General features: G+C 43.9%; 1 protein-coding gene across 2 annotated transcripts in view; it reads right to left on the bottom strand.

Annotated features, from left to right (window-relative positions):
- Window positions 1-14,365, bottom strand: part of ACAD9 (acyl-CoA dehydrogenase family member 9) — a 41,357-nt gene extending 26,992 nt beyond the window's left edge. Inside the window, exons 1-5 of one of the 2 annotated variants that reach the window (XM_053294374.1) lie at window positions 14,167-14,306; window positions 11,423-11,565; window positions 10,829-10,922; window positions 7,829-7,930; window positions 850-956 (exon numbers count right to left, since the gene is read on the bottom strand). In XM_053294374.1, coding sequence (XP_053150349.1) covers window positions 850-956; window positions 7,829-7,930; window positions 10,829-10,922; window positions 11,423-11,476 — 357 coding nt within the window. In that variant the 5' untranslated portion in view covers window positions 11,477-11,565; window positions 14,167-14,306. Of the gene's footprint in view, window positions 1-849; window positions 957-7,828; window positions 7,931-10,828; window positions 10,923-11,422; window positions 11,566-14,166 lie in introns of both variants that reach the window. The other variant, XM_053294373.1, reaches the window with a different exon arrangement.
- Between the last annotated feature and the right edge of the window lie 2,275 nt (window positions 14,366-16,640).

Genomic DNA, 16,640 nt, shown 5'->3' with positions numbered 1-16,640 from the left:
TATTGTGAAATCACTACCTTGTAGCAGTGATATATTTGTCCAATACCAAGCTGATTGCTCAAATTCATATTATCACATATAGGAATGAGAGTCATGCTCTTCATAATACTTTTGTTTAGTCCTTATATTCTCAATAAACACACTGCCCTCTGGGAAATTCTCTTTACAATAGCCAGAAGTTTTATGAGACTCATAAGAAGATATGCACCTTGAATAAACCATTTTAGAAATGGTTCACATATATGATATAGTAAAAGGAATTAATAGAACAGTAGGGACTGAAGGCGGGGGGAAGAGTGAGTGAGCGAGCAAGCAAGCAAGCAAGCAAGCGCTCTCTATTAGCATAGCATACCCAGCTTAGAGAGTTATGGTGAGTATAGGTCCTTCACGGGATGTTCCCTGGGGTTCTTTGGCAAACCTTTGTACTTTAATAGCTGCATGGCAGATAAACATTCAATCCATGACATTGGAAATCTTTCCAGGCCTCTGTGTGTCCTGGGTCAAAAATACAAACTTTTTTTTTAAAGGTTGTGAACCTCCCCCCACCACACACACCCAGAACCAAAATGGTGGGGGTTTGAGTGGGTACAGAACCAAACTGGGCCAGATGGTTTTGTGCACCCCCCTAACTGTCAACCAGAACAATATTTATTCTGCTCAATGATGGAAAAATAAAATAAAATGGAACACTGCACCCTGGTACATTTTACATTTAACCCAGGCTTAGAGGACTATCTAAAATTCAAAAGTATAATCTGTGAAGGGAACTCATTCTTTCTTGATTTTATCTGACACTTGAAATACTAGAGCTGCAGACACTTGGCATGAATACTAATAATGAGAAATTACCTTTAGTCCTATAGCTTGATGAGCTGCCAAAGTTACTGCAATGGCTCCATCTTGAGAAGTGATTTCTCCTAAACGTGCATACATAGTATTTGAAAGTCCAAGGCCACCTGTAAAAATATTTATTTTATTCAATTCCCACTAAAATTACTGGAATCTGCTGTCAAAACACAAAGGAAAACAGTCTTTGAAAAAGCCACTAAAGTAGAAAAAACAGGACAACATCAGTTATATTCTTAGATTTCAGGATGCCTTATAGGAAGGGCTGCTTTGAACAGGACAATTTCTAGAGAAATAGCATCAAACTGCATGCTCACTGTCAAAAACCAGGTTTATTCAACATGCTGATCATGCCTTATGTTCATAAGGCAAACCTGCCAGCAACAGGCAAGTCTTTAACTGATGCTAACATGTTTACAAGGCAAAGGGACAATTGTTGAAGTATCTGCATGATCAGGTGGTTCAAAAACATTTGGTCTTTTGAATGAGGAAGCAGGCAGTGCTTGTGAAGACAAAAATGTCAAATGAAAGATCTCCAGTTGAGACCAACTGCTGTGTTTGACTAATGAAACGTACTGAATCACCTTGCTGCAACGAACAAGATAGAGATGCCATGACCAGGACAAAGAGAAATGCCATAACCAGTAATGCCTTCCAAATTCTGCTCTTTTCCCCTTAAGAGAAGTTTAAGAGCCATTCCTATTCTAAAAAAGGAGAGAACAACTACATCTAGGATTACATTTTTACTAGAGACGAAAAACTCTTCCAAGCTTAGCCAGAGCTAAAAAATGAACACAAATCTTTACAAAAGGCAAGATCTCAAATCATTTGCTAAAGCCAATCCAAGACCCAGAAAAATGAGCGACTACTCAGCTTCTTGATTCTCTTCCTCTTTAATGTAACGACCTTAGTTATTCCATTCCATTAAAAAGAAGGGGAGGGAGACTCTCTCCTCCATGGTGTGTGCATGCAGCTCTTCAGTCCGTTATCGCCCCTTCATCCAACTGAAACAGAGGAGAATCAAGAGTGTACAAGAGAGAAAAACTGAGGGAGAAGGGGAAGTCTCTCTCCCATGGGAGCTGGGGCTCCTCCTCACCCTTGGGTTTTCTTCTTGCAGCCTCTTGATTTCTCTGAAGTCAGAGGCCAGACTGACTGCTTTGGCAACTGGGGATCACTGGTCTCAGCAGCTCCACCAGTACAGGATGTGTGATCACTAGCTGCTAAACCAGCTGAGCTAAACCTCAACTCCATCCCACCCCTTTGCAGGTAGTCCCAGCATTTTCTTGTTATAAATATGTATATATTGCTCTGCAACAAAAAAGTTCTAAAAGCAGTTTATAGAGAAAAATATAAATAGATAAGACAGTTCCTTGTCCCCAAATGGCTCACAATCTAAAGAGAAACCTAAGGTAGGCACCAGTAACAACCACTGAAGGGATGGTGTGCTGAGGTTGGATAGGGACAGTTGCTCTCCCCATTAATTATAAAAAGAACCACCATCTTAAAGGTGCCTCTTTGCTCACTTCACAGGGACCCGGGACAACCCTTCAGCCAGAGATGGCAGCAATTCTTCTCAGCTTGTATTCTAATCTGAATCAAATAAAGATTCAGCAGCCCTGCAAAGCAGGCACAGCATGCCCCAAAGTTATTTTCTGAGCTGGCCCTGGATAAGCTCTTTGGCAATCATGGATTTTTTTTTTAACACATCTCAGCCTCACAAACTATAGTCTGTTGCTCCAGTGATCCATCTATAGCAGGGATTCTCAACAGGGGGTACTAATATCCTTAATGATACGATAAGGGGGTGGGCATTAGGGATGTGCACAAAACCGGTTTGCCCGGTTCAGTTCGAATTTGAACCAGGTTTGAATCAGGAGGGGGGTGGTTCGATTTTGGTTTTGCTCGAACCTCCACCTGGTTCAGTTTGAATTCGAACCGTTTCAAACCAGTTTGGACATCCAAAAATGGGTAGGGTGGTAGCTAGCACCCAGGGGTACCTGCCACCCAAACCCCAAAGCAATCAGACACTTGTATGATTTTTTATGTTAAAAAGTTAAATGGAACTCGAACCCAACGTGAAGCTATACATTTGCTGCAATCCTCATTATTCACTATGAGGAATTCAAAATACTTTAAAATTCACCAATAATCGGAGGAGTGTCCAATTGCCTTGGGGTTTTGGGGGTGGTAGGCACCCCTGAGTGGCTACCACTCACCCCAATTTTGTGCCCCTAGGTGCTCCACAATAGGGGATAATGGGCTGGTTTGGGTCCCATTATACCCTATGAGAAGAATAATTAAAAATATTTCAAATATTCATTAAAAAATCGTAGGAGTGTCCGATTGCTTTGGGGTTTAGGTGGTTGTTGGCACCCATGGGTGCTCCACAATAGGGAATAATGGGCTGGTTCAAGTTCCTTTTAATCCTATGAGGGGGAAAAATAAATTTCAAAAATTCATTTAAAAAGGTACGAATGTCCGATTGCTTTGGGTTTGGGGTGGTAGGTATCCATGGAGGCCAGCTACCACCCCACAGGCTTTTGGAGGTTCGAACCAGTTCAAATCGAACCACCCCCTTTTTGATTCAAATTCGAACATGCAGTTCGAACCTGATGGCTGGTCTGGTTCAAATTTGAACCACCCTGGTTCGAATTCGAACCGGTTCGCACATCCCTAGTGGGCATTGGTGGTGGTTGATTTCCCTCTTATCCTACCACATGTAGTCAACAAGTTGTCTCAAATGTTCGTTTTCTGAGATTCATGGGTGATTCTGAAGAATGAAAGATCACACACAGACTCTCACAACTGTGAGTTTTAATGGTCTTTATTAAGGTTAATGATTACAAGTGTAGGTGATTAGGCATATAGGCAAGTAGTTACCAATTTCATTTTTCTATTATTGTGGTGTAGTGTTCAGTAACAGCTAAAAGCATTCCTAAAATCATTTTTCCCTTTGCCAAAATGCAGAGTTGCTAACTAGGGATCAATTTAGCCTCACCAAAAGCAGGCAGCTTAGAAATTCAGTTCTGTGTGAGAAATATCTTATCTGTCTAGTTGCCTAAGCTACAAACCACAACAATTTTCCCCAGCTCAGTTCTGACTGCAAAGCACACAGTTCAATCAGTGTTTCCCTTTAATTTGGTCTAATAATTTCTATGACAGTTAACTCATACCAATAATAAATGCAAGGCATCTTTGACTCTTAACCGAAATAGCATTTCTTTCTATCCCTTCTACTAAAAGCTGAATAGTTTAAAACAGTTTCATTTCATTAGGAGCAAGTAGCTGAAGGCTTTTGCTATCTCCTGACTGTTCCAAAACAATCCTAGAAGCTGTGTTGGCAGAGAGAGAAAAAAACAAAAGTACAGTTTTCAAGGAGGGAGAAAGACCCACAAGAAGAATGTCCATTAAAGCACCTTAGGAAAGTGGGAAGGAGGAGGAACCGGAAGGAGGAGAGGGGGAGACAGACCAGACATAGTTTCGTGCCACCTGGCAAATGATGGCCGCAGCAGGGGCTTCACTGGAGCTCAGGATAGGTAAGATAGAAGATCCAGGGACAGAGGGGGGGAAACGAGTGTGTTAGTCAGAAGTGGCTGGTTTGTGACGGCATGGCTTTGGGCAATATTTACCAGTTTCCAGGTGAGCTGGAATGAAATCTCCGCTGGCTTCTCTGGTGAGAGGGTGACTGGCTCTGGAGATACAGGGAGGGGCTACATGGTGCCTCTTCCATGAAGAAGCCCATGCCTACCCTTCTTCCATGAATGGCTGTCTGCAGCTTTTTATACCTTTTTGGACACTTCTCAAAGCCAAAATAATCACTTCATCTACTCAGAGTGTCTCCTCTTTGATTATCAAACTCCAGCCCGGCTCTCCAAATTCCTCTCTCGCCCTTCAGGGAGGAGCGAATCAGGAACCTGGCCTGGCTCTTTGTTTGATTAAATTCAAGATAGAGACACTTTTCTATGTCCAGCTGGCCCTGGCTTGTAGCCATTTCAGATCCTTGTTGATGTTCTTCAGCCCACAGAAACATGTCAGAAGGACAGAGAATGTTACATAAGCAAGTGTTATATGGATGTGTTAGGCCCCATAGCACGGCACAGGCGGTATCAATATGTGATTTCTTATGATTTCTTAAATCAGCTAGATACGATTATGCTTGACATGTCAAACTAGTTCTCATGATTGGTTTTAGCAAGTCATGAGCAGCCCAAGCCTTTTTGCAATATAGTAAACAGCTTCAAGGCTGGGAGGGTGACGGAAAATTCCCCTCCTCTCCCAGACTCTCAAGAATAGCATTTCTGTTCACTGGCTTGGCTTACAGAGAGAGAGCGAGAGAGAGAGAGCGAGAGAGAGAGAGAAATCAAAGTCAGGTTTCAGCTTCCTGCCAAAACGACAATTCAAATGCAGGCCTCAATCTAGCCTTTTGGGAGTCTCAGAGCAGGCCCTGGTTCTAAAAAGGGGTCCACCCACCTGTTTGTATCATTAGCGGTACTTGAAAGGCTACTAGGGTACTCCTGCCTTCCTATGATGCAGCCATGCTATCTGATCCCCATTTGTTCCCCATCACCGGCTTGAAGCCAATGTTACAGAAGAACCACCCTGCTGGATCAGGCCCATCTAGTCCAGCATCCTGTTTTGCACAGTGGCCCACCAGATGCCACTGGAAGCTACAGGCAGGAGTTGAGGGTGTGCCCTCTCTCCTGCCATTACTCCTCTGCAATTGGTACTCAGAGGCATTCTGCCTTTGAAGCTGGAGGTGACCCACAGCCCTCCAACTGGTAGCCACTGATAGACCTCTCCTCCATGAAGTCATCCAAACCCCTCTTAAAGCCATCCAGGTTGTTGGCTGTCAGCACATCCTGTGGCAGAGAGTTCCACAAGTGGATCACGCGTTGTGTGAAAAAAATGTTTCCTCAGTGATGTATCCACTGCAGGAGGGGAGGAGGAGGGTAAAGACCCTCCTCTGCTACTGATTGGCGGGCTACGTGCTGAAGCTCAGCAAACCCCTCCCCTCAGCCTGAATGACAGGCTTCAGAACATTTAGCACTGAGTACCAAAGTAAGCCTGTCCCACTAATTTCAATAGGAGTATTCACAAATAACTTAGTTTGGATGTAAGCCAATGACTTTAACAGCTTGTCTCATAGCTGTACACACACATAAATTTGTGTGCACATAAAATCTCTATGAGGTACCTGAATTGAAAGTCTGTGAAATAAAGGGTACACTTGTCAAGAAAGGTTGACAACAGTGCCCCCTGTAACAGGGATTCCCAGATCTTGACTACAACTCCCAGCATCCTCAGCTGCAGTGGCCTTTGGTTGGGGATTATGGGAATTGCAGTCTACAACATCTGGGAATCGCTGTTACAGGGAATACTGGTTGGCAACCTCTGCTCAATAGGATTGGGTTTTCAGCCACTGCTTTATTAAAAAGTAAATTGTGCCATCGAGTTGATGTCGACTCCTGGCAACCAAAGAGCCCTGTGGTTGTCTTTCAGTAGAATACAGGAGGGATTTACCATTGCCATCTCCCACACAGTATGAGATGATGCCTTTCAGCATCTTCCTATATCGCTCCTGCCCAATATAGGTGCTTCCCATAGTCTGGGAAACATACCAGCGGGGATTCAAACTGGCAACTTCTGGCATGCTAGTCAAGTCATTTTCCCACTGTGACATTAGGCGGCTCCACTGCTTTATTATGCTAGTATTAAAGATGCCTTGCCTTGTAGAATGAAAGGCTAAAAACAAAACCTCACATTGCATGTTTTGCCTGTGATCAGTTAGTCTGACTTCTACTGCTTGCCAAACACACTGGTTTGCTACAAGGGCAGGCTACCAGCAGCCCTAATACCATTTGAAGCTTTGCAACATATAGGATTTGTGGCTTGTTTTGAATCAAGAACACTTGCAAGTATCAGCAAAAGTGGAGGAAGGCAATATCACTGATAGGACACCTACATGACAGGTTTGAATGTGCAAGCCGTTTAGTATCGCAGAAGTTTGCACTTTTGAGACAATTTTACAATGTTCTTCCAAAGGTTCAAGAAAGAGTGATATTATTATTATTATTATTTTTACATTTATATCCCGCTCTTCCTCCAAGGAGCCCAGAGCGGTGTACTACATACTTGAGTTTTTCTTTCACAACAACCCTGTGAAGTAGGTTAGGCTGAGAGAGAAGTGACTGGCCCAGAGTCACCCAGCTAGTTTAATGGCTGAATGTGGATTTGAACTCAGGTCTCCCCAGTCCTAGTCCAGCACTCTAACCACTACGCCACGCTGGCTCTTATTATGACCAGTTATCTTATGACCAGTTCTGCTTCTCAAAAAGGAGGAGGAGGAAGAGGAGGGGGGGGAAGGCGAGGGGAGGGAGTATGGTTCAGTCTTCCTGTAACTGCATGACTTCATAATGCAAAGGTGTGCATGTATGAGAAAGATATCTGAGTGTTTTGGCTTTTTGACCCAGAAAGTCCCTGGTCAGAACAGCAGCACTAAACTTTATGCTCCCAGAGGCTTTAAAAACCACACAGAAAGCTATGTTTTTGGAACACAGGAAGCTGCCTTCTACCAAGTCAGATCATAGGTCCATCCAGCTCAGTACTGTTTACACTGACTGGCAGCAGCTTCTCTGAGGTTGAGGGAAGGAGTCTCTCTTAGCCCTATCTGGAGATGCCGTGGAGGGATCTTGAAACCATGCTTTTCCCAGAGCGGCCCCATCCACCAAGGGGAATATCTTCGTGCCCACACATGTAGTCTCCCATTCAGATGCAAACCAGGGTGGACCCTACTTAGTAAAGGGGATAATTTGAATTCTCAGTCTTAATGCAGCTGAGAGGTAAACAACATCTGTCATATAGGCAATATTCTTGCATAATATTTACTTAGTGGAGGACAAAGTGCACACAATCTCTCAAAAGGTCTCATAGCAGAACGAACAAACAAACTGCAAAGCTGCATTTTCCATACTCTCTTACTCACCATATTCTTCTGGAATCTGTATGCCAAAGAGCCCCAGGTTCTTCAGTCCATTAAGGGTTTCGTGCGGAATTTTAGCATCTTGGTCAATTTTTTTTGAATCCACTGAAAGCCAATGATGCATTAAATTATACATTGTCTACTGATCACAAACACATTCAGCCAGTGTACCAGAAGTTTGCTTATGAATTAGTTTCTGTCAACAATCAGACAGTTTTTACTTCTGTAAGAAGTCAAAAGTGCCAGGCAACTGTTCAAGCCACTCTGGCCTACAGGTTGGTTGGTTTTTAACATTATACATGAGCTTCGGTTTGGATCTGATGACACCACTAGGACAGTGAATTGAGTGGCCTTCTAGGGGGTGAAAGGAGCTAAGAGCATGTCTCAACAGCAGATTTAAAACACCATTTTTGTAAAGGCAATACCCTTTTCATAATATTTTAATAATAAACTGCACTGAATCAATTCCTTATCTGGGCTCTCTCAATTATTGTCATAAAGATTCTTAATAATAAGACACTGGGCAGGAAAATATTTTAATTAAGAGATATTCTGGGAGCTGTTTAAACGCCACAGAAAACTTCCACAGCGCAAGATACATGTCACTTTACATTAATTGCTGGCTAAATCACATACTGAGTACACATAGATGAAGGTTGAAAGAAGGATGAAGGATGAAAGTTGAGTACAAATGGACGAAGGGGTTGACCTGGTGTGTATCACCGAGACTTGGTTGGGGGAGGCTGGTGGCCCAGTCTTGTCCCAGGTTCTTCCTCTAGGGCAGGGATTCTCAATCTTGGGTCCTCAGGTGTTATTGGACTTCAACTCCCATAATCCCCAGCCTCAGTGGCCTTTGGTTGGGGATTATGGGAGTTGAAGTCCAATAACATCTGGGGACCCAACAACATTGAGAATCACTGCTCTAGGGTATTCTGTAGAGGAGCAGGTGAAGGGATTTGGGTAGGGAAGTGGAGTGGCTGTGGTCTATAAGGAGAACATCTCCCTTACCAGGGTCTCTGTCAAGGTATCTGACCATATTGAATGTGTGTACCTAAGTTTGGGGACCAGGGATAGATTGGGACTTCTGTTGGTGTACTGATCGCCCTACAGCCCAACGGAATCCCTTACTGAGCTCACGGACTTGGTCTTGGAACTCACATTGGAGTCTCCCAGACTTTTGGTGCTGGAGGTCTTCAATGTTCATTTCGAGACAACTTGTCCGGGGCAGCTCAGGAGTTCAGAGCGGCCATGACAACTATGAGCCAACCCCAAGTGGTCTCCGGACTGATGCACACTGCAGGTCACATGCTTGAGTCTTTTACTCTGATCAGGGTGGTGTTCCATGGGTGGGGACTCCTGTGATTTCCCCATTGTCCTGGACGGACAAACATCTGGTAAAGGTTAGGCTTACAACCACTTTCCATCTCTGCAGGGTTGAGGGGCCTATTAGAATGGTCCGCCTGAAGAGGTTATTGGATCCAATAGGATTCCAAGAAGCCTTGGAGGGATTTAATGTGGGCTTTGCAGGTGATCCTGTTGATGCCCTGGTGCAAAATTGGAATAGCATGCTTACCAGGGCAATAGACACGATTGCTCCTAAGCGTCCCATCCAACCCACTTAAGAACTGGCCCCTTGGTATACGGAAGATCTACGGGGACTGAAACGGCAAGGTAGGCGACTGGAGCGCAAGTGGAGAAAGACTCAACTCAAATCCGACAGATTACAGCATAGAGCACATTTGAAGATCTATGCTAAGGCAATACGTGCGGCAAAGAAGCGGTTCTTTTCTGCCCGTATTGCATCTGCAAGTTCATGTCCAGCGGAGTTGTTCAGGGTTGTGAGGGGGATAGTATTGCCCCCCTTCCTTGAATCAGAATTTGGAGCCATCAGTTACCTGCTGTGATGTGTTTAAAGAATTTTTTGCAGATAAAATCTCTCGGTTTTGGGCCAACTTAGATGGAGACTCCACTATTAATTCAATGTCTGAACTGGAGGTGTCCAGCAACTCCTCTTATGGGGTTCGACTGGATCAGTCTTAGTTTGTGACTCCTGAGGACGTGGACAAGCTGCTCGAAATGGTGAGGCCTACCACTTGTTCTCTTGACCCTTGTCCAACATGGCTTGTTCTGTCAAGCAGGGAGGTTGTTGTAGGAGGCCTGGTAGAAATCATAAATGCTTCTCTGAGGGAGGGCAGGATGCCTCCTTGTCTTAAGGAGGCAATTATTAGACCTCTTCTGAAGAAGCCTCCATTAGATCCCTCAGAGTTGAGCAACTATAGGCCTGTTTCCAACCTCCCATGGCTGGACAAGGTAATTGAGAGGGTGGTGGTCTCTCAGCTCCAGGCGGTCTTGGAGGAAACTGATTATCTAGACCAATTTCTAACTGGCTTTCGGGTGGGCTATGGGGTGGAGATTGCCTTGGTCAGCCTGATGGATGATCTCCAATTGGGAATTGACAGAGGAAGTGCGACTCTGTTGGTCCTTTTGGATCTCTCGGCAGCTTTTGATACTATCGACCACAGTATCCTTCTGGAACGTCTGAGAGGCCCTGGGTATCTAAAAGAACGTCTTCTTCATTACGAGCCCTAACACCTTTTGAGGTCATCCGGAGAGATCCGTCTCCAGTTCCTACGAGCACGGCAGGTGGCCACAAGGGGACGGGCTTTTTTGTTTGCTGCCCCGATATTGTGGAATGCGCTTCCTACTGAGATACGATCCTCCCCATCTCTGACAATCTTTAGAAAACATTTGAAAACCCACCTCTTCACCCAAGCTTTTTCAGTTCTTTAAAATGTCAAGGTTTTAATTTGTAGGTGATTTTTAAATTGTTTTAAGTTTTTTTATATATATATATAAACTTGTTTTATGCTATTGTTAACCATCCAGAGACGAATGTTTGGGGCAGTGTACAAATTTGATTAATTAATAAATAAAATAAATAAATAATTCTTAGTGTTATACATGCTAGACAAAAAGCCCTTATGGAAGGAAAACAAGTTGTACCTTCTTCATTGAAGAATTTTTCTACTGGTCCTACAAACTGATTGATCTCCTCCAATTCTTCATTGCTAATCTCAGGAAAAGGAAAAACCTCTTCCTAGAATGACACATTTTAATAGGGTTATTAATATTATTATTAAGTGAAGGCTCAGGTGTGATATATCAGTTCCATGATGGAGAATGAGAAACTGCAGACAATTCAAATGTTCATGTGGATATTGCTGCTTGAACTGTAAGTAACCATTTTAAAGCCTCCTGTTTAAAGTATATGTAAAATGGCTGTGCTAAGGGTAACTCATCTGTCTTCCTATAGAATAACATAACCATCATCATCAACTTTATTTGTTAGCCGCCCCTTCATCATCAACTTTGTTAGCTGCCCCATAACAAATTGTTCTCTGGGCGGCTCACAACAAAGGATTAAAACATACAACAAAAACACATAACATATTAAATCATAACAGACAAAAAAGAATAAAAGAAAATACAAGATACAATACAAAATAGCTTAAAAACTCATTTTAAAATTAGTTAAAAGCCAGATCAAATCTGAAAAACCCAAATTTAAAAGGCCTGGGTGAACAAAAAGGTCTTTACCTGGCACCTAAAAGGACAAAGTGATGAAGCCAGGCAAACATTAGCTAGATTCATATGACACTGCTCTTCCTCTCAATCCTGGTATCGTCCTTGCAAATAAAATTAGGATATCCACTTTTCTCCTTTAGAAAATACATGAAGTACTAAGGAAGAGATTGACTTAAGTGAGGATACTGATTTAAAGCAACAAGCATGCTGGAACTGTAGAGTATAGTTAGTGTATTTTCAAAAATGTGAAATAAGTAAGTTTGCTTAGCATGCCATGTTCCTAATGTTTCCATAGTATTCCCCCCACCTCACAGCTCAGCTAATAATTATGGGAACAGAAACTCTAGAAGTTGCAATCAAATAACAATCTGAACAACAGTTCATTGTGCCCAGAAAAAGCTCCTTATGCATTAAGTCCAATGCCTGTGAGATGTATCATTTCTATGACAGAGAATGCTTGGCCAATGCCTGGCTAAAGTGAAGCTGTATTTTTGTACAAAACTAGAAGATAATAAAAGAAAAAAGGTTCCACCTGGGGAGTCACTGTCATTTTGTGCAGAAAGATGCAGAAGTGTGGCTTCACTTAAGCCAGAAAGCATATGACTGGGTCTTTTGGGAATGGATAGCATCTTCCTGACTTGTTTAAACTCTTTGAAGGGAGGATTTGAGAACTTTGTTTAAAAGCACCATATAAATAGTAGTAGAGTTGTCACAAAAGCAGCTTAAACTGATGCTTATTAATGCATAGTCATCATCTCCCACTCACAAGTGGACAGTAAACTGCTAGCACCTTTGGAATTTGATGAGTTAAATAACCATTTAGGTTCTAACTGAGCGTCCATGTGCAACTTCTGTGGCAGGGGAAGGAGACCACTGTTTGCATACGTGTTCTTTCCCTGGCAGAGGCTACATACAGAGAAAAACACTGGCTGACGTACAGAGCAAGGCTCTTCTGGTGCACCAAGAGAGAAGCCCAACAAAACTTCCCAACTCACTGCAGAGATGCAGCGGGGCAGGGGAAATTTTTGACACTTTCTCCAGAAAGCTGCCTGTGCCACCTCAAAATATGCCCCTGTGGGCAGTACAGAGGGCTTCCTGTGGAAAGCAAGGACATCAAAAATTGTGCCACCTCAAAATATGCCCCTGTGGGCAGTACAGAGGGCTTCCTGTGGAAAGCAAGGACATCAAAAATTGCCCCCTCCTCATGCAGTTAGTTGGGAAGTTCTGTTAGGCTTTTGTCTCACTACACCAACACATTCTTGCTCCAACTTCCGCTAGTGTCTTAACCTGGACATGAATGTAAGTTGCACTCATGCCAGTCTTCCATTCCTGGAATCTCCCAGAAATCAGAGAAAGTGGAATTCTACAATTCAAAGCATTTAGTAATACAAAATAGACACCAAGGAGTAAAATGTGTCAATATCTACTTTTTAAACAGTAGTTAACAAATCAGCTTAATGTTTATGACAATCCCTTCACTCTGTCATCTTATTTTAGATTAGTAGCTCTTCAGAAAAAGTAGTTGGGCTTACTTCCAAGACCATATAGGACAACAATGTGCAACGACATTAGGTGCAGATACCCTTATTTTAATCAAAACTCCTCTCAACTAGATGTAGTTACATCTGGTGTTTGAATCACATAATACTTATTTAGAAGGAACAGAGTTTTAGAAAAAGCTGCAGACCTTTCATTACTTCATAAGACATACTTCATAACTCAGAATTTCAATTTTATTCAACATTTGCCAACATTAGAGATTTTTGTACTACAGCCCTGTGACTAATTCAGTTGTTAGATCAAGGTTTTGGCCTAACACTACAGCAAGATAAGATACAGTGTAGCAACAGATTTCTCTTTTGAGGCTCTCTTCACCCAAGGCATTATTCTTTTTTGAGAAAATAATATTATTTTTCAGAATAGAACACTGCAGTGTGACAGGAGAGCAAATGTGATATCTCCACAACTTTTGAAAAAAAGGTGTGTGCACAAGGCACAAAGTCATAGAATACAGAACAATCTACGTTTTCTGTTCAAAGTGCAACTTAAATTGCAGCATGATCGATCCAATGGTGTAACACTGACCTAGACACCATAGAGGTTAATAAGAAGGAAAACAAACCGGCTAGGAACACATGAGAACACTGTTAGAACCCACTTACAGCCTTGCTTAGGAATAAGAACACCCACAAATCAGTTTTATTTTTTTAAAGTATAAAAGGGGAAAATATGAAAACCATTAACTGAACTTTATATGCTCCCTATCAAGCTTCCAACCCTTGAAATAATAAATATGAAACGAAATTAACAGTCAAGATTTAGGCTATGATTTCAGTAAACAACAAAAATGTTTTCTTTCCTAGCAATACAAGCCTATGCATTATGTTTACTCAGAAAGAAACCCTGTCAAGATATCCCTTCTAACAGCTTCAGAAACTAAAAACACACCAGAGAAGTGGCACCTCTTGGGATTTAAAGATGCTCTATAGGATGGATGGATAGATTCCATATAGAACAGTATGTATTCGATACAAAATAGAATAGTTCCTTCCTGTGATGTTTTTAGTCGACTGGCAGTGTAGCCGGGGGGGCACCATGCCACCACCACCCCCTCAGTGCCAAGAAGGCGCCGGACCCCCGACCCCCCCCCCCCCAATCAACTCCTCCTCTTTCCGGCTCGAAGACAGACTTCAGCCCAGCCGCGTCCCACCACAGCTCAGACTACAGACGTCTCGAAAAGCCCGGACAAGCCTCACCTTCCGCATCCTCCCCATGAAAAGCTCTTTGGCGAAGGCGGGACGAGGGCAGCCGGTGCGGAGCTGCCTGACCCCCCAGGGGAGAGCCGCGCGCCCCACTCGAAAAAGCAACCCGAAGCCACTCATGTCGACCACAGCCGCTCTCCTTCCTCCCACCCTTCAGGAACATGGGCGGCGCGCGCCAATGACGCAATGGCGGGCGACGGACTCTCACACACACACACCCCGGCCGGCGTCAAGAAAAACGCCCCGCCCCCGCTGTCTCTTCGCGATGGGACCCGGCCAGTGGCTGAGCGCGCTTCAGGCTGAGCGCTCCCTGGTGGAATGTGGGGGCTGGCCGAGCCGCCGAACAGCCCGGGGCCGTTCTCCTGGGGCTCGGCAACAGGCAGCACGAGCGTGTCTGTGTGGCCACCAGTGAAACGGCCAGACCGCCTCTCCTTTTCTTGGGCGCGCAGGTGTAGCGTGTGTACAGTGCTGATGTCGTTGGGCCCGTTTTATAGCATCCTACTATCATGTTTCGTACTAGGCAATAAACGCTAACTGCAACCCTTTGGTGGCGAAAAGGGGAGGGAGGATACCATGTGAGCAAAACGCCCGGGACTTGCCTGTGGAAGGAAGCTAAAAAACCACCAATAAACAGTGCCAGGGAGAAGTGCCGGAGCGGGGGTGGGTCAAATACACATTCAGCCAAATTCATTCATTCATTCGATTTCTATTCCGCCCTTCCAAAAATGGCTCAGGGCGGTTTACACAAAGAAATAACAAACAATTAAGATGGATCCCTGTCCCCAAAGGGCTCACAATCTAAAAAGAAACAGCAGATAGACACCAGCAACAGTCACTGGAGGTACTGTGCTGGGGTGTGGATAGGGTCAGTTACTCTCCCCCTGCTAAATAAAGAGAATCACCACGTTAAAAGGTGCCTCTTTGCCCAGTTAGCAGGGGTGCTAAATTGCCTCGCGCTAATTAAATTGGTGTACCCAAGTCATACAAAAACTGTTGATTAGAAAGATGGTTGACTTGACTTCAACTAAAACGGGGTGGGGGCACAAACATCATGACAGCCAGAAAGCTTGAAATGCCTGTTTATTGTGCACACGGTAAAGTGCAAAAGGGAGGATGTGGGGTTCGTGTGGGTATTGTTTTGTGGAAAGGTATCAGACAGTTGTGGCTACTACCTACTTGCGTAAAAGACAGCAAATAAAAACTTTACTAAAAAAAATGAGCCTAAGGCCTCTCAAATCATAAAGAAGGCCTTGGCTTCCCATGTCCTTGTTTCCAAATGAGTGTGCTTTATGCATAAGATTTATTCTTTCAAGGTTTAAAGGTAAAGTGTGCCGTCACGAGTCCTGGTGCCCACAGAGCCCTGTGGTTTTCTTTACTGAAGTATTTACTGACCAGCTTCTAAGTGTCTATCCTGGTGCACTAGCCAATGACATGAGAAGCTGTACATCTGTACCTGTACTTTCACCCCACCCCAAGGAAGAAGAACAGCTAATTTTTAGCAGGAAACTAGGCATATGTGACCTGGCTTGGAGTCAAGCAAGCTCAGCTTTCAGACTTGTGCTCGAGCTGAACTGGCCCCATAGAGAGGGAAGCCGGATCAAGTTTGAGCCAAGCCTGGCTCGAAAACCTGCCGCTCGAAGGGCTCTGCAGCGGTATACTTGAAAAGTGGAATCCAGCAAGGATACCCCTTTACAAGTAAAAGGCTTTTCTGCTAGTAAATGTGGGGGTGGGGAGGAAAAAGGTAGTCTTTAGGCTGTCTTTACCTTTAAAAACATGTGGCAGCTCCTCTCACTACCCTGCCGGGTTCCCAAATGAGACAGAGCAAGCAAATCGTGTGGTGATGCAAATGGCCACTGTGCATGTGTGGAGGTCATTCTAATGGTGGCCACACATGCACAGAGGCCCAAAACGGGCCACAGCCTGCCAGGCCTGTCATTTGGGAGGCCGGGGGGGGGGGGCACCACCAGCTTGGTTTTAAAAGGTAAACCTAAAGGCTACCCTTTCCCTTCCCCACCCTCTTTTACTATTAGAAAAGCCCACTGAGCCCCTCGAGCTCACAGGGTGGCTTGGCCAGGCTCAGTCAAGCCCAAGCCTCCCAAGGCGGGTTGAATCCAGTCTGGATTCGAGCTGAACCAGGAAAACCAGTTCTGTGTATACCTTAAAAAGAAACCTGTAGGATAGGAAAAGGTTTAAATTTGTTTTTTTTTTAAATCACTCCCTAATTGCAGTCTACTGCAGAGGACAGCTTTGCAGGGGTGGTGGGTGAGAAGGAAAAACAGACTCCCCCGCTCCCCCCCCAAACTTTCAACTGTTTGAAACTTAGCAACATTTGTGAAAATGTACTAAAAGAAAGCCTTTGAATTCCAAAGCTGTCCCTTCTGTGAATTGTATTGATACCAACAGTTGGGGGGAAACATCTTTGAAAACTGAATGCAATTTTTGGTCAGTGGCTAGGATCCAAAGGATTG

This window comes from Hemicordylus capensis, chromosome 2 (assembly GCF_027244095.1).
Source record: "Hemicordylus capensis ecotype Gifberg chromosome 2, rHemCap1.1.pri, whole genome shotgun sequence".
Lineage (NCBI taxonomy): Eukaryota > Metazoa > Chordata > Lepidosauria > Squamata > Cordylidae > Hemicordylus > Hemicordylus capensis.
The sequence above is the reverse complement of the archived record's forward strand: the minus strand, read 5'-3'. Positions and strand labels throughout refer to the sequence as shown.